We start from the raw sequence: 22,925 nt of genomic DNA on the forward strand, positions 1-22,925 counted from the left end.
CCACCTGGAACTGGTTGGATCCACCTGGAACTGGTTGGATCCACCTGGAACAGGCCTTGCCTGGCACTGGGCAGCCCCCAGACCTGCAGGCCCTGGTGTGCCCAGACCCCTGGGAGGCTTTTGACACAGTCCCACACGAAATCCTGATCTCCACTGGGAGAGCCATGGGTTTGGAGGGTGGGCTACTCGGAGGATGAGCAATTGGATGCAGGGATGCAGCCAGAGAGTTGTGGCCAGTGGCTCCTTGTCCAGGGGGAGGGCAAGGATGAGGGGTATCCCTCAGGGCTCGGCCTTGGGACCAGGGCTCTGGAATGTCTTTACCAGTGACACAGACAGTGGGATCGAGCTCAGACTCAGCAGGTTGGCAGGTGACAGGAGGCTGAGCAGGGCAGGTGAAATAATAAAGGATGGAGCCATCCAGAGGGACCTGAGCAAGTTTGAGAAGTGGGACCATGAGAACTTCATGAGGTTCAGCAAGGCCAAGTGAACAGTGCTGCACCTGGGTTGGGGCAACCCCAGAAACACTGAATCCCAAATCATTAAGGCTGGAAGACACCTTCAAGATCATCCAGTCCCACTGTCAACCCAGCACCACCACAATCACCCCTAAACCATATCCCCAAATGCCACATCCACATGCCTTGTGAACATTTTAACAGAAATTCACTATGACCCTTCAGGTGAGGACACCATTATACAAGGCACCATCTAAACCTGCAGCACAAAGACATGCCCTTCCACAGAGGACTCAAAGTTCACTGCCTCAAATTCAGGCAGCAGCATCCCAGGTGAGAAAGTGGACAAACAGGACTAGGTGGAGAGAGCAAGCTCATACACTGGTCTAGACATAGTGACCACTAAGGAGTTTGGAATTTTATTTATTTTTGTATTTATTTAATATGATCCACTGAGAGGCGTATTTGCAAACTACCACAAGTCCTGAACCCCTTCAGCTCTGTAGCAATGCCATTCACTATTTCAATGCATAATATCCAAAGGAGCAAACACAAAACTGGTCAAATAAGAATCAGGCTCTACAAATGAGACTCAGTCACAGGAATTCTCACCCAAGAGATCCCTGAATACGGCACAATTACAACCTCAATGTGGTATTTATTGAGGATGGAGTGTTTTCAACATTCCCTTTGCCTGTTAAGCCCTCGTGCACTAATATATGGATGCCAGATTTTAATGGCAAAGAAACATAGGAAGCATGTGACAGCCACATTACCATAATACCTGTTGCAACTTGTGTTTTAGCCTCCTCCAATCTATATAAACTAAAGTAAAAAAGTGAAAGCTCTAATATATGTAATCTAAATTGGAAAAGTGAAAGACAAATACTCTGAATTTAAGAGTCTAGACCCCTGCCAGGGTGAGCTGGGGCCAGGCTGGAGGCCAGAGCTTTCTGGAATGGAGTGGCAGGGCTGGCTGAGGAGCAGCCAATAGTTTACAGGGTGGTGCCTGAGGACACCCCCACCCCAAATCTTAAAGAATCTACTGGTACAAGTTAGTGAGGAGGCTCCTCCCTTCTGCTCCACACTGACAATTCAAAGAAGTTATTCCTTGGAAACAGAGATGGTGGTATATCCAATGAGGGTCACAGCCAGCCACGCTCCAGAACAGGCCTACAGAAATCCTGTTAGGTTCTCCAGCACAGCCTCACCTTTGTGAGCCAAGTAACACTAAAACCTGGTCAGAGTTTGAACCTGCACAAAGCGCTGCTGGGTGGCATTTCTCTTCAATCTACCCTAGTTGGTCATTCACCAGTTTTTGCACCTATGCCTCTCAAATCATATTAACTAATGCTCCTCACCAAAGGCAGAATTCCCCATGTCCATCTGCTTCCTCTGGCTGCATCCCCCCTTCCTGCAGCCACCAACAGACAGGCAAAATCATCAGACCGTTCACTCAAACCCAGTAATTTCCTTTTACTGAAGCAAACCTCAACCTTTTTATCCACCCCTTGTTTTGAAAGGAAGGTGCCCACAGGCAGGTTCATGGTGAAAAGACAAAAAGCAAAGCCAAGCAAACAAAAAAGAGAATAACCCTGAGCTGCTTTTATTCTCACCTGCTGTTTCAGGGACTAGTCCTCCCAGGTGAGGCCTCTTCTGACAGAGGGAAGCTGCAGTAATTGCATCTCTTAGCCCAAAAGGTGCATTGCCTTTTAGTGAAACAGCTACACATACAACCAAAAACAGCAAAAGAGAAACCTGCTCACTCCCCACCTTATATAGATTCTGTGAGCACTGAAAAGGAGACACAAAGCACCTGGGAAGTCTTTAAAAATCACAGCTGCAGGAAACCTTCCCGCATGATTGAGCTATAAAGGTCTGACTCTGCAGGAAAAAAGTGGTTTCAGCTGTGTTTTAAGGCAAGTCACAAGCTTGAACAGAGGTGGTTGCTGCACAGCAATTTTGTTTGTCTGCAGTGAACAGGACGGGCCTTTCACGGTAGGGGAACAAGTCAAAACATCTTTCAGGGTTGTCCAAATTAGCACAGGGCAATGCAGTATGTGTCCCCTCCCCACCCACCACTCCAGTGCACGACCTCTCTTGATATGAAAATCAATGGGACTCAGCTGGCACAAAAAGAGAAAGGAGCAGCTGGGAATTTTCTGTGGTAAATGACTGACATGAGGTGGCACCACAGCATCCCTGCTGCTTCCAGGCAAACCTTTTAAAGTATGAGGCCTATGGTTTCATCCAGATGAGCTGAAATATTAACCAAAGTTAGAGAGGCGGTGAGAGGTGATGATCCCAAAATAACAGGTTGTAACTAACCAGGCATCTGGAACAGATTACCCAGAAAAGTTGTGGATGGCCCGTCCCTGGAAGTGTTCAAGGCCAGGTTGGATGGAGCTCTGAGCAACCTGGTCTAGTGGAAAGTGTTCCTGCCTGTGGCAGGTGGCTGGAACAAGAGGATCTTTAAGGCTCCTTCCAAACCAAGCCATTCTGTGTTTCCATGTTTCTACCATAATGGTCCATCAAATGTCACAGAAATTTGGAGTATTTTGTTTTGCTAAAGACTGGGGTTGGTTGTGCTTGATCAAGTATTTGGTCTGTAAACTCTCAATACTAACAGGGCAAATAGCTCACTTGTTTGAGAAGTTATAGCCCTGCTATGGCTTAAAGCAATGACTTAAATCCTCTGTTCCAGACCTACTCAGGATGGAGCCATTTCACTCTCTTGTTCTGTCCTTCCTTCTTTGTTTTGCCTCACAGCCACCCTTTATATCTACACATACTTTTCCAGATTCTCTCTTCTTTGAAGCATCTCCCTTTCAATTCACCTGATGCTCCTCCACACAACCATCTTATACAAAACTTTGTTTCCTTTGAAATTTTCTCTTGTCTTTCAGACAAAATTTGTTACTTGCCCCCCATCTGCCTTTACCATCTCTGTTGTTTCAAACGCCTCAGTCTCCAATTCCCACCCTCTCCTACTCACTCTGCAATGCTTGTGGAATTGGAATACATGGGGTACGAGCTATTTAATTCTGAGGTGAAAAGTAGTGCACAGTTCAAGACATCAGGTAATTATTTCGGTCAGACGAGGGCAGTGTTACAAAACATCTTGGTTCCCAGTGCCGTGCTTCACTGCTCCTCCTCCCGGTACAGCTATTTGTTTGCATTCTGAAATTATCTAGGTTGGAAATAAATAACCTCAGGGAAAAAAAAAAAGAAAAAGAAAGAGAAAGAAAAGGAAGAAGACAGATTTATGCCGAGTCATCTCAGAGATCTAGTTTACAGCAGGGCCACACTGGTGTATCTGCAGAGGCAGCAACTGCTGTAGCCAGGGAGTGAAAAAATCAGGACAAGAAGAATTTCTGAGGCAGAAGCTCTCTGCCAAATGCAACATGTTCCAACAGCCCAAGATCTGGCCATTTGTTTTTAATCCTGGAATTTGAAACTGGGTTGATCTCGCCCTTACTGCACATTAAAGTTTTCTTGTGTGTACATCACTCTTTGATTTGACTCTCTAAGTCCTTTCCCTTCTTCCAAATGGGTTGCCACAAGTCCTTGGACCTAACATAGAGCAGTAATTTCTTTTTTTGAATAGGCAAGTGACAAGGATGACAATTCCTGCCTCAGTATAGAGGCAGATGCCAAGCTCTAGCACGTGGTAACTGTAAGAAATATTTAATGAACTTCCTTGGGGAGGAGACTGAATAGTGCAATGGAAAGTCCCCTCATCAAATCTAACTGAAAGCAATCTTTGCTGAGGTAAAGTCATGTGCATATTCAGGAGCATTTGTTTTTGAAAAAGCCCATTTATGACTTAGGGTTCATTTTCAGTGCAGTACTGCTGAGAAGCAGCTGTGAAATTCCCTTTGATGGTAATATAAATGTTGCATCTAATTGCTGCAATATTCTTCTTCCCCATGCTGAGGATCTTTAATTCTGCCAGTTCTAATTCTCAAGTGGTTTATTCTACAGATAAGGAACTAAAAAATACTAAGAACTGCCCTCAAAAGAAATGGGCAAGTGACATACAAATTAAGGAGAATGGTCAAACTCATCTAGCAGTTCTGCAATGGACTGCAGGCTGGATTAGCAGGGTCCATCCATGGCTGAAGAAGGATCACGTGGATGATCTGGAGCGTATAGGCTGAGGTTATAGGTTGGGCTTTACCAGAGGCAGGAGACAGGTCCCTAATCAGTCTCCACAGACATAAATGTCATTCAATAATTGAGCAAAATCACAGCACAACATCTTGATCAGTCACAGGTTTTCAGGGAAGCAGATGATTTAGGCAATTCTCTATGGAGATCGTTGCAGTTTAGGGAACATACTGAATATACTTTGCCTTTCTACTTCCAGATGTGCCCACAGAGCACTTCACAACCCCCTACAGTGCAACTAACCATAGGACAGGAAAATCTTATTAACTTTGTTGTACAAAATATAGAGACATGCCCAGGCTCACAGAATAACTCAGTGACAGGGTGGGAGCAGAGTTGCAGAAGAGGTGATCTGCTCTCTGTTGCAGTCACACACATGGGAAGGGTAGAGCACGGCTTTCCATCATCTGTTGGGAGCACTGGGCATCTGTGTGGCTTATCCATGGTGTTCCTTTTGCACAACAGGTATTAATTGGGCTGATATGTCATTATTAGCTGATTTAATAAATAACTGGGCCTCTTAGGTAAAGCCCTTATTCTTCCCCTCTCTCCTTTTTGCCTCTGTGCCAAGCCCTGTGCTTCTAAATTCAGTTTCAAGCCAGGGAAGCAACCAGTGCTCGAGTTTTTAGCAGTTGCTTGATCAGTGTATATTAATGTTAAACTTCATTACAGTTGTGCTTTTTCTTCCACTATAGCAGCTACCAAATGCTATCCCTCTGGAATTCAAATACTTAACATACAAAACGTATATGATTAATACTAACACAAATAAGGAATTAAATAACAATGTAGTTGTTAATCAGAGCATTTTTCACTTAATAGTTTACCCACAGGCAAAAAGTTGTATCTGTAAATTACATACAGGCTATTGATTTACAATATTTCTTCCACGAAATATCATATTCAGATAATTTCTCAGTCATTTCTCAGGTCGTGGCCTGGCTCCAAAGGGTGCCCAGCACCTTGGCAGTTGCTAAGGAACAACTTCATAGCTCAGAGAAGTGTAGCCCTCACCATTGTTCTGCTCTCATTCACCTGCACAGTGACATCATTTGGGATTTATAAACATTATGCAGTTTGTGTGCTTTCAAAAGAACAATTATTGATTGAGTTCTGTTTGGTCTGCAGATTGTGTCCAGGGTACGTACATCAAAGGAATAAAAATGATTTTTGGATGCAAAATCCTAAAGGGATGCAGAAACTACTGTACATTTCAGCTTGTATGCACATGCAGAATTTGCAGAATTTACGCTCCTTGACTTCAATTGCTTTAAGCTAAACAATACTACACTATTTCCTTGGAAGTCCTGGGAGGGAGGTTTTCCTTCTGACCTTTCCCACCACTCTCCTCCAGGCTTTCTTTAAATGTGCTCAGGCTCTTCCTGTTGAATACAAAACCTCAGCCTGATCAACTACTGAGCAGGGAGGAAAGAGTCCTTCCCTCATTTGCCTGCAATGCTCTCATTTCTACTTCCACAACACTTCCACAAACACTTCTGCTGTGTTTACTTTTTTTCACAGAAACATGGCATTGGTGACTGATGCTCAGCATTTGGCCTTCTGTAGACCTAGAAGTCTTTTTACAAAATTTGCCACTGTTTTGACAGTGAACCCCTGAAAACTGCTCTTGGGGCACAGCTGTCCAAGCAAGTTTTTACTCCCACTCTGCAGCAGTAGATTTATCAAGATTAAAATATTTTACTGACTTCCCTACAGAAATGTAATCAAATAAATGGTTAACAATAATGCAGATATGGAATTGTCACAATAAAGCAATGCTGTATTTGTACCTGTTACCCTAAGGCACAAGAGTACCCCTAAAAAAAGAAGAAAATAGGAAAAGTGTAGCATCCAAAAATTACTTCAAAAGCCTTACTCAGTTTAGGATAAAATACTAAAAGGGGGAGTCGGTCCCAAATGCAGGTGTCTTAAACTACTTTTGTTGACTCAGACTCCACTATACAATGAACAGTACTGGAGGGCAATTCAGTTTATCCTAATGCAGAAGCTCACCCCACATGAAGTCACCTACACTCCAGGAACCTAAATTTAGGCATCTGTATCTGGGATCAAGTCCTACCCCTGTCATTCTGTCTGTCTCTCTCTGTCTTCTCTCCACAAAGCCTGATCCCCAGTCAAAGAAGGAAGTGAGATTTGTCATGCAGAAGATCTCAGACTTGCTGAGTTGAAAGGGGGGATTCTCTTCCCCAAAATCCAATCCTGTTCCCCGAGAATGCCAGACAAACTAAGCCAGAGCTGAGCCAGAAAAAGCACAAAACCAGCAACAGAAACAGCACTAGCTGATGGGACTTTTTATTTTTACAAGTACCATCCCCATTCTTCTGGCTGAAGACTTTTCCTTTTGTTCAGATATGGAGCAATCTCCAATGCAGATGCAAAGGGGAGCAGTGTGAAGCAGGAGAGGAGGTGGAGAAATGCAAATCCCCAGTTAACCCTCTTCTCTGATCAGTGTTACTGGGATTGGGGAGGAGGGGGAGGGAAGAGGCTGTGTAGGTTGAAGCAGGAAGCAGAGTTTATCACCTCAACTAGAATTCCATTAACCATTAGCTAAGGGGAGATTCCAGGCTGTAGGAGGTCTCCAGAGTCACAAAAACAGGGAAAACATGGGCCCCAACACAGTTGTCTCCAAAGTGCATGGATATGGCTCCACACACAGCTGGGCAGAACTGAGAAAAATAACGGCTTTCTGAAAACTTTTATAGCTTTTTTCTCCCACAATATTTCTCATATTATATATTTATAGTTAATATTCGCAGCTATTTTTATAGCTAGCCTGCAGTTTAAGATAACATGTTTTACTCATGCTTCAGAGATTATAAACTATGCCAGTTGTGACCAGAAGATTGAGCAACACAGAAGGAAAGGAAGAAAAATGGAGCAGCTCCAAAAAGGCCAATACCAACAGTCCAAATGCACGTGATGAATTATAACAAGGTATCTCTGAGCTTTTTTACCCATTCTCCCACACACTGATTTAGATTAAAATGTGGAGGAAAGCAACACCGGATGAACATCCCATCTTCTTGGGAGAGCACTGCCTGTACATTTGTGGATGAGAGGTGCTGACATAAGTCCTGTTGATCAATACTTGGCAGACTGGCCACGTTGGAGTGATGCAAACACCACAGGACAGGTGTGTGTAACATGCATGTTGTTAAGTCAAGTGAAGCCAAATTTCCTCCGTCCTTATCTTTCCCCCTTTTTTTTTTTTGTTAGAAGACCCAGCAGTTCCTTATTTGTATAAAAGATAATCTACTTTCCACACTTTGGTGTCTGGATGCTGTATTTATTGCATTTATCCTCACAAAACCAGGCAGGCAACTACTGTCTGCTCCCATTTAATAGCTGAGTGAAGGAAATCAAATAAAAACGAGGCCAAGTCTTGCAGAACCAAAGCACTTAAATCCAAATTTTTAGCACCACTGAAGCCCCTCCAGGCCCCCAGATGCCCATCTTGTACCTCTTAGCCATGTGACCTGGAGCCCTTGGTCATGACAAACTGCAGAGGGGCTCAGGGGCTGTCCCCTGCCAGTCCATGCATCCCAGCGTGTGCTCCCTGGGCCAGACTGCACTTTTGCAGATAATCAAATCCAGAAAGCACTGACCTCACCAGTCAGTGAGGTGGGCTGCAGGTTGGGAAATGGTGGCTGGGATACAGACAGAAATGAAGACTTCACCTCCCATCTGATTTGTGGCCATAACTTGAATGCAGATCTTCCCTATGCCAGGGTGGTGATTACTCCACAGGTGTGAAGAGTGCCCATTCTTATCAGTGACCTTCCTTAGGGACATCCTTACCCTCATGCCCAGTGTTTCTTTCCTTCAGACTCCGGCACAGTCCAGAAGACTCCAGTTGTACCATCCTATTTTTTTCCTATTAAAATGAAGACAAGGAGAAGAGAAAGCTTAGGCCATACCTTACACCCCTATGCAGGAGTACCTGGGCACACACACCCACTCCTAAAGATGTCTCCAAATAGAAATCCCATATTTTCCACTTACCTTTGTCCGGTCCATTTGCACACATTATCTCCTAGGAATGATTTCCATGAGCGCTTTGTTTGAAATGTACATTAAATTTGTTCCTGTAATTTGAACTCCTGAGACATAGCACAGTTGACTGGCTACGTGCCAGAGAGGAACAGAGTTGTGCAACTACCAATTATGAGATTATAAAATAATAGCACTTTAGTAGGAAAACAGCCCAGTGGAAATGTTACTGTTCAAACTTTTGATTTATTTATATGAAAGGGCACCTTCAACTCAGTTTTATGTTTAACTGTTAATATCCTTTATCATGTTATGGTAATTCCTCAGGCAACCAGACAGATATGAAAAATATATTCCCTTCCTTATGACTAATGGTGAAATTACATGCTCTAACACCAACCTACCAAAAAAAAAATAAAATCACTGTATTAGATGTGTAAGATAATATGCAAAATAATTTTATTGCAATTAGGTCTTTGTTTAACTTTGTGCTCAAACCAGGCTGCTGGGTGCATTGCTTTCTTCATTAAATTAATTTGAACAGAAAACTGATCAGAAAAAAAGCTCTGGACAGACCACATGCTAAAACCATATCCTAAAAAAAGTAATAGATAAAGGAAACATGGAAAAATAGATTTGCCGTTCTCCCTGACACTCACATTAGGTTTTCCTCCTGTTACACTCCACAGATATGTCCTTGCACCAAGCTATGCAGAGAACTCCCGTCCAGGCCTTTGGCACTCTTTTCCCTCAGAATTGTTTCAAATTTGTGCTCACAAATTAAAGACAAAAAGTGAGACAGTATTTGGACACCTCAAAATATAAGATGAATCATTAGGATCACAGAATAATTGAGGTTGGGGAAGGACCTGGAAGGGAAGCCATACAAAGAACAGCTGAGGGCACTTGGTCTGTTCAGCCTGGAGGAGACTGATGGGAGACCTCACTGCAGTTACAACTTCCCCAGGAGGGGCAGAGGAGGGGCAGAGGAGGGGCAGGCACTGAGCTCTGCTCTGGGGGGACCAGGGGCAGAACCGAAGGGAATGGCCTGGAGTGTGTCAGGGGAGGTTTAGGTTGGATATTAGGAAAGGGTTTTTCACCCACGGGGTGGTTGGGTTTTGGAACAGGCTCCCCAGGGCAGTGGTCACAGCACCGAGCCTGACAGGGCTCAAGAAGTGTCTGGACAATGTTCTCAGGCACATGGTGTGAGTTGGGGATGGACCTGTGCAGGGCCAGGAGCTGGACTCGATGAGCCTTGTAGGTCCCTTCCAGCTCAGAATATTCTGATTCTGTGGAAGGCAGGCCACTGAATGTTACCCATTGCTCATGGGAGGGTCAATCAGCTCTGGCTGCTCAGGGCTTGTGCGAGTTTTCCGTTTCTCCAGGGACAGGGATCCCACAACTTCCCTGTGCTCCAGTCTTACCAGACTCATGCTGATAATTTTTTTTCCTGGTATCTAATCAAAGATTCCAATGTTTCAATCTGTGCCCATTGCCTCTTGTCCTGTCACCTCGCACTTCTGAGAAGAGCCTGGCTCCACCCTCTGCAACCTCCCATGAGCCAGGTCCAAACAGCAATAAATTCCCTTCAGCTGTCTCTTCTCCAGCCTCAACAGTCCCAGCTCCCTCTGCTTCTCCTTGTATGTCCTGTGCTCCTGCTCCTGACCATTTTAGTCCTGTCCTGCCCCAAACTGGACACAGCACTCAATATGTGCCCTCACTAGTGCTGAGCAGAGGGGAGGAATCACCTCCTGGACTTGGTATCTACACACTTGCCATGGTCCTTCTGAACAGCAGCCCCATGGATCGACTGCTTCCACAGGGGGAGCTTGCATTGCTCCCTGACTGTTGCCTTGGTCATTAATAAGGCATAAATCACTCCTGGTCCGAGTATTGATCCCTGAGACTGCTGGTAACTGGTCACCAGTTGGACTTTATACCCCTGACAGATTACAAACAACCCTCTGAGCCCAGCAGTCCAGCCAGTTTTCCACCCACCTTATCATTCGCTTATCCAGTCTGTATCTCACTAGTTCGGCAATAAAGATATTGAAGAAAACACTGACAAAAGCCTCTGGAGTCTAGGAATATGATCTCCACTTCTCTCCCTTCTTACACAGAGCTTGTCATACCATCATAGAAAGGGTTCAGGCTGGAAGGGCACAATTAGCCCTTGGTAAATCCATGCTGGCTGTTCCAAATCAACTTCTTGTCCTTCCTGTGGCTGGAAATGGCTTGTAACAGGATTTGCTGTACAGCATCCCCAGGGACTGAGCTGGGGCTGAGCAGCCTAAATATCCCCAGATCCTCCTTGCCCTTCATTTGTCTTTTTCCAGTCGCCAGGAACCTCACTGTGACCAGTGACAGAAAGTGGCCTTGCAGTGACAGAGGCCAGCTTCCCAAGCTCCCTAGATGCCTCCCATTTGGTCCCATGGACTTGTCTATGGCTGACTGTCCCAAGCACTAACTCTGTCTGGTTTTACTCCCACAGGCTCCATTAGGAGGCTCAGGCACCTGAGGCCAGAGGGACAACCAGGTCAATGATAAAGAAAGCAAAAAGGCATTGAGCACTTCAACCTTTTTTATTAGGTCTGAGGTCCCCAGCCACACTGAACAGCAGGCCAACATCTTCCTTAGCCTTCATTTGGCTGCAAAAGTACTTAAAGAAAGAGCTCTTGTCGTCCTTCACATCATTTTCTAGATTCACCTCCAGCTGAGCTTTGGTTTTCCTACATTTGGCATTCCCTGCATGCTCTGGCAATGCCTCGATGCACTTCCCAGGTAGCCTGTCCCTGCTTTCTCCTTCTGTGTACTCCCTTTTTTTTCCTGGTATCTTTTTAAATGGAGATTACTATACTAAGAGCTTTAAACTATTTTACTCAGGCATCCCACTGCAAATTCATACAGTCAATAGATCCTTTTCATCCCAAGTTCCTTTAGAAGTAAGGTTTTCTGATTTTTTCCCCAATTTTTGATAACCTCCCATGTTAATGTAATTCTACTACTTTCAGCTCATGTCTTCATTTTCACTAAGCCTCCTAATACCACCTGTCCCCTGAATGTTATGCTCCAATTAAACATTTGTATAATTGCATTGCCTTTAATTTGTTACACCTGGGGCTCCTTTCACCTGGTTTCCAACCATATGAATTTACTACATTTTACTGCATAAATCAGTATTAATAGATATGTTTTAAAAGCTTGTGATGCTGTCCAGTCTTTACCAACTATGTTCTTACTATCTAATTTTTATTCAGTGTAGTTACTCATGTAACCTCTGCATTTTGGTTTTATAATCCTACTAAGTTTCTGAACACGTTACTGAACGTAGGTTTTGGGGGAAGCAGGAAGTTCAAGTTAGACCTCCTCCTCCCAAAATCTCACTTTACTGTTCTCACACACACACATGAAATAAAGCAAAATCTCATTCCAATATTGCCTACAGTTATTATTCTGACGCTTGTGATTATTCAGTTTACTCATCCAACAGCATGCACGTGCATTTGAAATGTAAATGTATTAATCTTATAAAAACTGCTGCTTGATGATTTAAGGACTTGTGGGCAAACAAAGGATCCAGAACAATAGGAAAGGGAATATGCTCTGTTCTTTATGTACACAGTTCCATTTTCAAAGAACCATAAATAGTATATATAACAATGAAGTAGAACTCAGTAATGAATAAGAAAATTCACACCTTTTGGCATCATTTTGATCATTAATTCTATTTACCCATACACTTTTATCCTTTCAATTTTCTTTCCGGTATTAAATATATTATGTATATTTTTTTCACTTTTCTGCAGAAAAGCTCTTTCCCTAAATGGAATTGAGTAGCTAGAATAGCAAAAATTTTTGCACTAAATCCACACACTTTTTTTCTTCTAAAACTTGGATCTATGTGTCTATTTATGTATCTGTCTTGGAGTTGAACATGCAAATATTTTGCCCTCTCTACAGCACTTTTTCATATTCAATAAAAACAACTGACTTCACTGAATTTTTTTTAATAGCTTTTCAGTTTCTACTCCCTTTATGCCATTTTTAAAACCTTTTTCACATTAGGTAAATCTTGGTACCAGTCAGTCAAAGAAAGAAGAAATAAAATCTAGTTAAAAAAATTGAGAAAATCCCATGGTGTTTGTTCGAGTACTTAGGAATGAACTAAATTCTATTAAAAAGATTACATTTCCCAATTATCTGATTGGGTTTTGGATTACAGGGGGAAGATTTGACTTTCTGAAGTCCTGGTTCTGAGTGCTGATAAGGATTTTGACTGGAAAACAAAGGGGAAGTGAGAAAAGATAAACAAAAGTGAATTCTTAACCTTGCAAATCATGTTCTACCTTGTAGTACTTAGGACAATTTTCTGAGAATACTTACATGTTGTAAATATCCTAAATTTTTTGTTATGGCTTTATTTAAGCTGTTTCTGCTCCAGGTCATTAGTCACAGAATCACAGAATCATCAAGGTTGGAAGAGACCTTCTAGATCATCCAGGCCCACCATCAACCCAGCTGGTACAAACAGGTCCAGGAGATTCCTAAAACACTTGGGTGACAACTTCTTGGTACAGGGGCTCAGGGAGCCGACTGGCAGAGGTGCCCTCTGGGATTTGTTGCTTGTTCCCAGAGAGGCTCTCATGGGTGAAGTGGCCATTGGTGACTGTCTTGGCCACAGTGACGGTGCAGCCGTCGAGTTTCCCATCTCTGGTGCTTCGCCTGCTCCCATCTTGCTCCTGAGATGGACCAGGCACAGGCGAGTACGGCTGGAAAACCAGCATCTTTTATTGATGTGTCCATGGCAAAGCTGCTGTCCCTAAACAGGTTCTTTTACCCGTTGTGGAAGAAGCCAATCCCCACACACAGAGTTGAGGTATTTAATTTCTTTATTTATTTCAGTTCTGCACAGAAAGGGGTGCCGGGTGGCAAATTCACAAGGCCAGAACGACTATCAACACTTTTCACTATTTATACGTTTTAGCAAACAAAGACATTAATGTTCACTGGCTACAAGTTATATAGTTCTCTTATTAACCTAATATATTATTTTGTTATTCTTAATAAAATATTAATTAAATAACAACTATTATAAATAAATTAGTAGATAAAATTATCTTATTAATTGTGAAAACTTTACATTATTTTAATACATCAATATAATTAAGAATTAATTAAGAAATATTATTAATCTAACTAAATAGACTATTTCATATTCTATCTTCTATTGGTTACAAGATTTCCTCCCTTCTTATGCTCATTAGCTCTCTACACCCTGCTTAGGTCTGGGGTCACTGAAACCTGCCAAGTCCTAAACCTGAGCCAGGCAATTCTACCAACAAGGAACTGATCCTTCCAAGGCCTGGCCATCCAGGCCAGCCCGTGCTGCTCCCTCAGGGAGCTGTGCAGGCTCCAGGTCAGCTCCCATCTCCGGGGCCCGGCCTGGTGCTGGCAGTGGGCACTAATCCTCCGGTCGTCCCGCCATGCAGGGGATCCGGAACAGCCGGCGCAGAGCCCGGAGCATCCGCCTGGAGCGGGAGGGACGTTTCCTGGGGGCCTGGCTCTCTGCCCCTGCCTCTGGCACCTGCTCTCCGGAGCCAGGAGAAGCTGCTGCCTGTGCTGACCCCTTGGGAGCAGGGTGAGGGTCCTGCAGGAGCTGTGGGTACTTGGGGTTGACCCAGATGGTGCGGATGGTGATGTATTTCCACAGTTTCTCCTCCTTGGCAAAGGACCACTGCTCAGTCTGTGGCCCTGGCAGCTCTGCCCCCCCCACTGCCCCCTCCTGACAGCAAGGTGAGGGGCTGGGGGGGCAGCAGGGGCTGTGTGGGGCAGGGCCCGGGCTCTCTGCCCCTGCTGCCTTCACCCGCTCCCATGAGGCAGGAGAAGCTGCTGCCTGTGCTGACCCCTGGGGAGCACAGTGAAGGTTCTGCAGGAGCTCTGGGTACTTGAGGTTGACCCAGATGGTGTGATTTGGGATGTGTTCCCAGTTCTCCCACAACAGCTCTTGGTAAATGTTGTCTCCCTCTTGGGACAACACTGGGTCTCCTCTGACTTTGACTTCCCCTTCAGACAACTCTGGGTCTACTCTCACTTCCCCTTCGGACAGCTCTTGCTCCATGGAGTCTTCCCACTGGCAAAGAACTTTGTCGCTGTCATCTTCTGCTTGGGACAGCTCTTTGTCTCTCTTGCCTTCCCATTGGGACAGCTCTTGGACTTTCACATCTACCCCTGGGGACAGTTCTTGGACTGTCTCACCTTCCGACTGGGACAGCTCTTGGATTCTTTGGTTGTTGCATTGGGGCAGCTCTTGGACTCTTTCATCTCCCCATTGTGACAGTTCTTGGTACCTCTCAAATTCCCATTCGAACAGCTCATGGACTCTTTCATGTCCCCATTGTGACAGTTCTTGGTACCTTTCAAATTCCCATTGGAACAGCTCATGGACTTTTTCCTCTCCCCATTGCAATGCTTCTAGGTACCTCTCAAATCCCCATGAGGACAGGTCCTCATATTCCACATCTTCCCATTGGGACAGCTCTTGGATTTCCTCAGCTTCCCACTGGGACAGGATATTGTCAGGTTGGGAGTTGGGGTTCGGCCTCTCCTTGAACATCTCCATCATCCTCTCCCTCAGAGGCTCCCAGGGAGCTGCTGCCTCCTGAGCGAGGTGCTCTCTGCAGAGGGGACACCCCAGGGCTCTGCGCCCCTTCAGTGCCCCCCACCCCTGGTGTCACAGTGGCCTCTGGGCACGACGTGGCCCCCATGTCACAAAGGGCCTGGAACACGGTGCTGTCACAAAGGGCCACCCCTGGCACCCCAACAACCATGGAACCAGCAGGAACCACCTGGAACCAGCTGGAACTGGCTGGATCCACCTGGAACAGGCCTTGCCTGGCACTGGGCAGCCCCCAGACCTGCAGGCCCTGGTGTGCCCAGACCCCTGGGAGGCTTTTGACACGGTCCCACACAACATCCTGATCTCCACGTGGGAGAGCCATGGGTTTGGAGGGTGGGCTACTCGGAGGATGAGCAATTGGATGCAGGGATGCAGCCAGAGAGTTGTGGCCAGTGGCTCCTTGTCCAGGGGGAGGACGAGGACGAGGGGTGTCCCTCAGGGCTCGGCCTTGGGACCAGGGCTCTGGAATGTCTTTACCAGTGACACAGACAGTGGGATTGAGCTCACCCTCAGCACGATGGCAGGAGACAGGAGGCTGAGCAGGGCAGGTGAAATAATAAAGGATGGAGCCATCCAGAGGGACCTGAGCAAGTTTGAGAAGTGGGACCATGAGAACCTCATGAGGTTCAGCAAGGCCAAGTGAACGGTGCTGTACCTGGGTTGGGGCAACCCCAAAAACACTGAATCCTGAATCATTAAGGTTGGAGGACACTTCTGAAATCATCCAGTCTCACTGTCAACCCAGCACCTAAACCACCGCTAAACCATATCCCCAAATGCCACATCCACGTGCCTTGTGAACGTTTTAACAGTGAGTCACTGTGTCTTTAACAGGGATTTTGTTTTGAGCACCTTTGGATTTTTGCACATGTTCAAGATCTGAAAAGCAATGTCCACCAACATTCTGTACAGCTCTTATCTGAAGCTCAACATAATCTGGACCAGTGCAGTGCCAGTAAGATCCCACCACGCCAGGAAGGTCTCCCAGTTCCAGTCAGAGGAATGTCTGGGACCTTATCTATGCTGTGAAAAAATGCCTGAGGTTAGAAAGCAAAGGTCTCTGCAGGCTCACTTTATTGCCCTCTGCATTCCCACCCACCACAGATGCAGCTCTCACTGCAGCAAGGGTCGTCCAAGGGGAGCAGGACTCGGGGGCAGCACCATCAGCAAGGGGCCCTCAGCTCAGAGCTTCTGTTTGCCCTCAGAAATGTCAGTTCTTAAAGCCAATAGCCCGGGCCAGGTTGCAGGTATTAACTGTACTCCACCTGTGTTGCAATCAAGGGCAAAACTGAGCCTTTGCAATCCCAAACTTGTGCTTTCAAGCAAGATGTTCCACCAGATTAACTGCAAGAGGAAAGGGTCAGTTATGAGCTATGCGTGCTGCCCACACCGAGCTATGTAAGGTCAGCCTTTGCTGATAAGGATGAAGGTACACTCTATTCCTTTAAAAATGGGGTACCTTATGAAGAAATACACTGGATTTTGAAGGACCTGGCTTCTGCTATTTATTTTCAATGCATTAATTGTTGCCATTTCATTACAGTCTATGAGATGCTGAGTGCTCACTGTATTTATATCATTGAACACATGAATAATCTCTAGGATTTAATATTAAAATGTTTTTATATAATGACGAAAGTGGACTTGGCAGAAGTTCACAACAAAATGCAAGCAAAGAGGGTTCTGAAACCTCTCTCATATTTACAGCACACTCAGAGAGGTTTCCTCTTTCTCTTATGTTGATAAGGTGGGGTTTTATTATGTGAGTACATTTTTAGAACAGCCCAAATGCAGCCTTGCAAATTTAAGATCAGGAACACATGGCAGGAAGACAAAGAGCATCTAGGCAACTCCTGCCAGCACATCTCAACCTCTATTAACATGACCAAACCAGCCCCCTCCTAAGGGATGAACGACACTAAAGACCCCAAAGAACTGATGTGTGTGCAGGCACCAGTGGCACATTTTGTCTGGGCATCTCACACCCCAGACAAAAGTGTCTGAGGAAAACCTGCACAAAAGGGTGTCCTGCAACCTTCGCTCTTATGTTTAGCAGAACAGGTAAGACATGCACAAAAGAGCACATGCTACCTTTAGACTCGCTAACCCACATAAAAAGAACAAGCCAACCAACCAAAACCAAAAAAAACAAAACAAAAACCCCAGCCAAAACACGGGCAAAATCTATCATGGGACACAAAATAACTGGCTTTCTGTTTGTTTCCCACACAGCTTTACTGAAACAAGTCTTTCAAGTCGTCTCATGGCAGACTGTTTTATGAAATACTCCATTAAATGTTTTTCAGATGAGGGTTGTTTCTACATCCCGTTTTTTCTGAGATCAGCGCACTTCTAGTATGAAAAGCCTGTTCCAACTGCCTGCCTGCCCCTTTGAGGCTGATAGAGCCAGGCTGCCTCCCCAAGAGGGTATCTGTCCATCTCTGGAAAATGTGGAAGATTTTTTTGTAGTCAACTATTTGTCTTCCGTCTCTCAAACCATCCTGCAGGAGCCCTATTCCCTAATTTCACCCTTGTTATGTTGCTTTCATGTCAGATGGTCTGGGATAAAGCCAAACAGGGGACACATTTGATGCAGGAAGTGTCAGAGTCAGCAGGGCTCTTCCCTGAAAAAAATGTTACTTTTAGTTCAGCAGCCCAGGACAAAGTCAGTCCCTTGAGCAGGTCCCAAGGGAGCAGTTCATAGAGACTGAAGGAATACGAACAGCCACTGGCTGAGATCTGAGCCAGGTTTTAAGGGATCTTTCCCCATTCAGGTCAGCAGCAGTAGAGTGAGTTATTCCTTAGAAAGGATGGCAGCACTCAGGTGTTCCCAGTCCAGTCATGACACTTTTTCCACACAGCTCTGTGTGTTTAAAGATCCATGTATAGGTCCGACTCCCATGCACTTCATTGCTATATTCAGCTCTCATTATGGCTGTGAGGTTTGTTCTGGATGGGCTTTTCATCCCCACCCCCTGAGAGAGTAACAGATTCCCCCTTCCAAAGCTTCATTTTTTTGCTGCATATCAGGATTATTCTTTACTGGAGATGCAGAGATTTTTTTCCTTCGAGATCCTGAAAACCTTCCTTTTTCTTTTTTGGAGTGGTATCCTTCGTTGAGTCTGTCACTGCAGCCATGGAAGGCAGCACAGCATGAGATGGACCATCTGTAAATGCCCACAGGGGAAAAGAGGAATTTACCTGCCTCTTTGTCCTGAGGAACTGGGCTGTGATACAAGACAATTGCTTTGAAAAACACGAGGCTGCACTTGTGAGTTCCCTTCAGGAGAGCTGGGACAGTGACTCCCAGTGCACCTGAGCAGCTGAAGCCTGTGTTTTGCCATGAATGCTGAACAGTCATCAGGAGCTACAGGCAGGACTCACAGTGCTGTAGGTGACCACATTGCTTAAATAAGCGGAGGAATAATAAGAACAAGGAGTCAGGATGAGGTACATTGATCTCAGACTTGGCTGTGGGTCTCTACACATTGAATAGCACCTGTGAGGAGAAGAATTACAGATCTCTTAATTAAGGATCATAATGTACCTGACCTTTCCCAGGCATTTTAGTAACATCTTAATATAGCCCTAAGTGAATGTCAGACTGGCACATGGTATTGACATTCCTGAAGAATATGGAAAAGCAAGCCCAAGGATGAATGAGAATGCCAGCTCCACACTTGTCCTCAGACTGAACATAGATCTTAATTTCTGGAAATACTTCTCAAGCCTCAGGGGCTTTATAGTCTGTGTCTCAGCTCAGAGTTTTACGGGTGCAGTATTAAAAACACTGGCAAAGGTTCCACACAAGTACAGTGAATGCTCTGTCTGCACCAGGAAGGAAAACCAGTTCCTTCCTGATTTATAGCCCTGGAAAGCCTGTCTATTTACTTTTTCCAGGCAAGGTTTCAATAGGACACATAAGATGCTTGGCAGAGTTCTTTTATGCTCACCGGTGGGAGGAATGGGTTAAAAAGTGGAAGGCTGGAGGAGGATTGTGAATTGCCCAAGTGACCTTGGAGCTGGGAATAACCCTTGATAAGCCTGTGTAAACAGCAGGCCAGGGATCCTCTGGCATGGACCGAGTTTAACAGTGCCTGTGTCTCCTCTTGTGTGCCTCTGTCCAGGTGTTGCTTCAGGGATCCCCTGGCTAGTGAGGTAATGGAAATAAATTTATTCTTTGCGTTATAGTCGTGAATTGGTGTTTTTTTTCTGTCTGCCTGCCTGTGCTGACTCACACACTCACTGTTGAGCTGACATAAGCCTGCCTAGACCACACGAGGGTAGGGAAAAGCTCTTGATGTCAGGCTTGAAGTCTGCCTGACTCTGAGCTCTCCCATAGCACTTCTGTCGGCTAAAGGAGGCTTTTTACAGATCTGCCATCTGCCTACCCACCAGCCTTTGAACCCAAGACAGAATATATCTGAATACCCCTTGGTGGAAACTTCTATTATAGGTCTATTTTTCTTAATGACAAATATTCCCAGGACAGAGGAGGGGGAAATCCCATCGAAGCCTGTGACGTTATCTAGGTTGATTAACAGCAGTTGGTGCCATTACTATACATTGTGCCCCTTTAACTTCTTTTAGCATATATTTTATAGTTCAGTCACAACACACTCCTGACCCAGAACTTGTGGGTGGCAGCCAGTCTCCGTGGGTGGCTCAGCAAGCACGGTTTGTGTGTTCCCTGCAAAAGCCAGAAGGGAAAATCAAGTTTCTGATCCACAATAGCCTCAGCAGAAGGTAATTTGCGACTGCTCTGCTGAAATACTGGCCTGAGTATTTCTCTGCCAGAAATATTGGCCTGAGAACAGCATGTACTCTGAGGACCTGTGGTGTTAACACATAACCAACAGTACATTTCAAGCACTCTCTGGAACAATGTTCCTTCCAGTGGCTTCAGTGGATATGAGGTAGCTCCTGACGTGGAAAGCCTGGAGAGCTTAACCTCTAAAAGCTTTGGTGTTCTTGTGGACACTTGAGTAGAAAGAAAAAAACAGAGAGAGAACCTAAAAGGCACCAGAAACGAAGAAGGGTGCCTCAACTTTCTTTTTTTGTCCCCACAGACCTGTGTCTTGCACAGTGGCTCTGCTGCTCTGAAGCCCTGCAGTTTCATGCTATGCAACCAGTTTTCTCTGAATGTAACCAAGACTCTTCTTCTTTGTGTATCACAGCCACACTGAAAGATCACCTTCTTGCAGGTTTTAAACCAACCCGTGTCCAAGCACACGTCTAAGCTCCTGCTGTTAAGGAAGACTCAATCATTCAGTCACCTCTGAGAGAGGTGCAGTTTTTCTCCTTACCCTTCTCTTATATTCCCTTTCCTTTCATTCAGGTGATGGGAGAGCAATCAAGACATCTCTCAGTTTCAAGAGCACTCTAAAAAAGATGCCAGTGTTATGGATATTACCCCATAACAGGGGTGACAGACCACCTGCCTTTTACCTTGTGATTTTAGCTTTGGGTGTGTTATGAGCACAACAGCACCTGCAAAAACGGACACCCAGTTTCAGGGGTGTTACACAGGACTGCTCGCCTTCTGCACTGGGTCACTGGATGCCCACAGGACAGCAGGATATGGAAATTTCCTAGCTGAAAACAGAGAACTGCTGCTCCTGCAAGGGAGAGACTATTTTAGGGGGTTAGATCTGACCTCTCTGAATTACCCCATGATCTCTTGATCACCATGTGCTTCTAAGAGACATTACACTGTTACTATGGACTTGCACCGTTAACCTGCCCCTGTTTTAGCTTATACTACATTTCACAGCAGCATATCCATATGGGGCATCCATGAGGGTATGGGTTACATCTTTCACTTATTTACCTCTGGACAGCCTACACCTGCATTTATCAGGATATTCTGCTCACACCGATGGACAGATACAATCCTAACTTACTGGGCTTGTTCCACAAGCCTTTCCTGGGTGTAAAGGCTGATTTGGGTGCTTCTGTTCTCAAGGGGCTTGGCATTGCCCCTCTCTCACAAGACAAGCAGGCTAACCTTGGCTGGATGAAATGATTTCTGCAGGCCTACTCCCCTCCTCCAGAAGGGAACATCTGAAGAAGCTGTTAAAGGATCATTGCTGGTCCTTCTGGGAGTGCTTTGAGGTTGCTGGTGATGTGCCCCCCGGCATTTGGCTCCCCTGTTCACATGCAAATCCCTGAAATCTCACCACAGTCGAAACCCTCTGCTCTTACCCCATTCAGAGCCTGACAAACAGCCTGAGCTCCCATCTAGGCAACAGCCAAGGCTGTAGCTTTTGTAGCCCCATCACACAGTGATACAGTTTTTGCATTAGTGGAGCCCGGTTGCATTCGAACTACATATGATCGAGCTGTTTTGTGTGCACAGGATGCAGGAGACCCAGTGGCCTCCTTTCAGTCCTTTTATAAGTGACTGAGTGTTTGAAGGTCAATCAGATTGTGCCGAATGAAATGACTCACTGGCATCTGGGCTAATTTGTCACCTTTAGCATGTCTAAGACAAAAATTCCAAGTGTTCTCAGACGGGGCTCAAACGAGTGCTGAAGTACAGGCACTCTCCTGAATTGTTAGCTCCAAACCTGCCCTTCTGGGGCATGTAATGGGATGCTAAAGGTCTGGCTATTTTGTGGATTCTTTGCCTTAAGGTCTTCTGACAGTTCCCAACACTTAAAAGACAACTTTCTCTCTCAGTTTCAACTCTAATCTCTGCAAGGATACACGGAAAATCACATTTTCTGTGTGGAATCTCACGTTTCTTAAATTTTAAGTGTAGTCCAATATTAAAAGATTGTGTATTGACTAGGCTTTTCTGACAATCTGACTGGTGTAAAGACATATGAACAAAAGCAGCATAAATAGGAGGAATGTTTTATATTTATAAGTCATAGAAAAATATATTAAAAACCTCTTCATGTTACCTGGTCACCCAAGTGCTTCCAACATCTACAACCTGCCCTGTGGTGAGGTGTCCTCCTTGGCTGCCCTGCTGCTTTTTGAGAGATTATTGGGGTATCCAAACCACACCCTGGGAATTATTTTCCAGGGTCTGAACCTTCCTGTGCTTATGAGCTGATCCTCCCAGCTTCTGCACTGGCACTCTCTTGACAAGCCAGTCTCCCTTGGGAACGAGCCTGGAGAGCTCAGGAAGGGGCAGGACACACAAGCACCGAGCTCTTGCATCACTTCTGAAGCAATCTGAAGTTATAACTCTCTCTTTCCCACTTCAGCACAGCCAGTGGAAGAAGAGGTTAACTCCCTGTTTTCATACAATAGGCACCTTGCAGCTGCATTCTAAGGTGTGGAAATCCTCTTTGTCAGGCTGGAGTAGTTCAGCAGAACTAAATTCATTGGAAAAAGGGCAGAGGATTCTTTTGTCTTGAAGATGCAACAGGAGAAGAGAACATAAAACAAGGTCATGTTTTCACTTACTGTATAATCAATATTAACAGTTGCAACTGTGTGTAGTAGAAAATACAAAAACAGAGCCATTAATAAAGGGGCAAAATAAAGAAAAATTTATAAAAAATTATAATGTGCCTTCCTCAAATCAGAGTAAGGGAGGACGGTCTTGAAGCAGACTTTAAAAAATAAAAGAGGAAACACGGAAATACAATTCCCCCAAA

The 22,925-nt window shown here is 45.1% G+C and overlaps 1 protein-coding gene across 3 annotated transcripts in view; it reads right to left on the reverse strand.

Moving 5' to 3' along the window:
• Positions 1-15,426, reverse strand: part of LOC113970334 — a 17,742-nt gene extending 2,316 nt beyond the window's left edge. Inside the window, exons 1-2 of one of the 3 annotated variants that reach the window (XM_027689167.1) lie at positions 15,050-15,426; positions 14,353-14,983 (exon numbers count right to left, since the gene is read on the reverse strand). In XM_027689167.1, coding sequence (XP_027544968.1) covers positions 14,353-14,983; positions 15,050-15,258 — 840 coding nt within the window. In that variant the 5' untranslated portion in view covers positions 15,259-15,426. The remainder of the gene's footprint in view (positions 1-14,352; positions 14,984-15,049) is intronic. The other 2 variants (XM_027689166.1, XM_027689165.1) reach the window with 2 other exon arrangements.
• Positions 15,427-22,925: the final 7,499 nt, after the last annotated feature.

Source organism: Neopelma chrysocephalum, unplaced genomic scaffold, assembly GCF_003984885.1.
Source record: "Neopelma chrysocephalum unplaced genomic scaffold, ASM398488v2 Primary Assembly neopelma1_76, whole genome shotgun sequence".
Classification (NCBI taxonomy): Eukaryota; Metazoa; Chordata; class Aves; order Passeriformes; family Pipridae; genus Neopelma; species Neopelma chrysocephalum.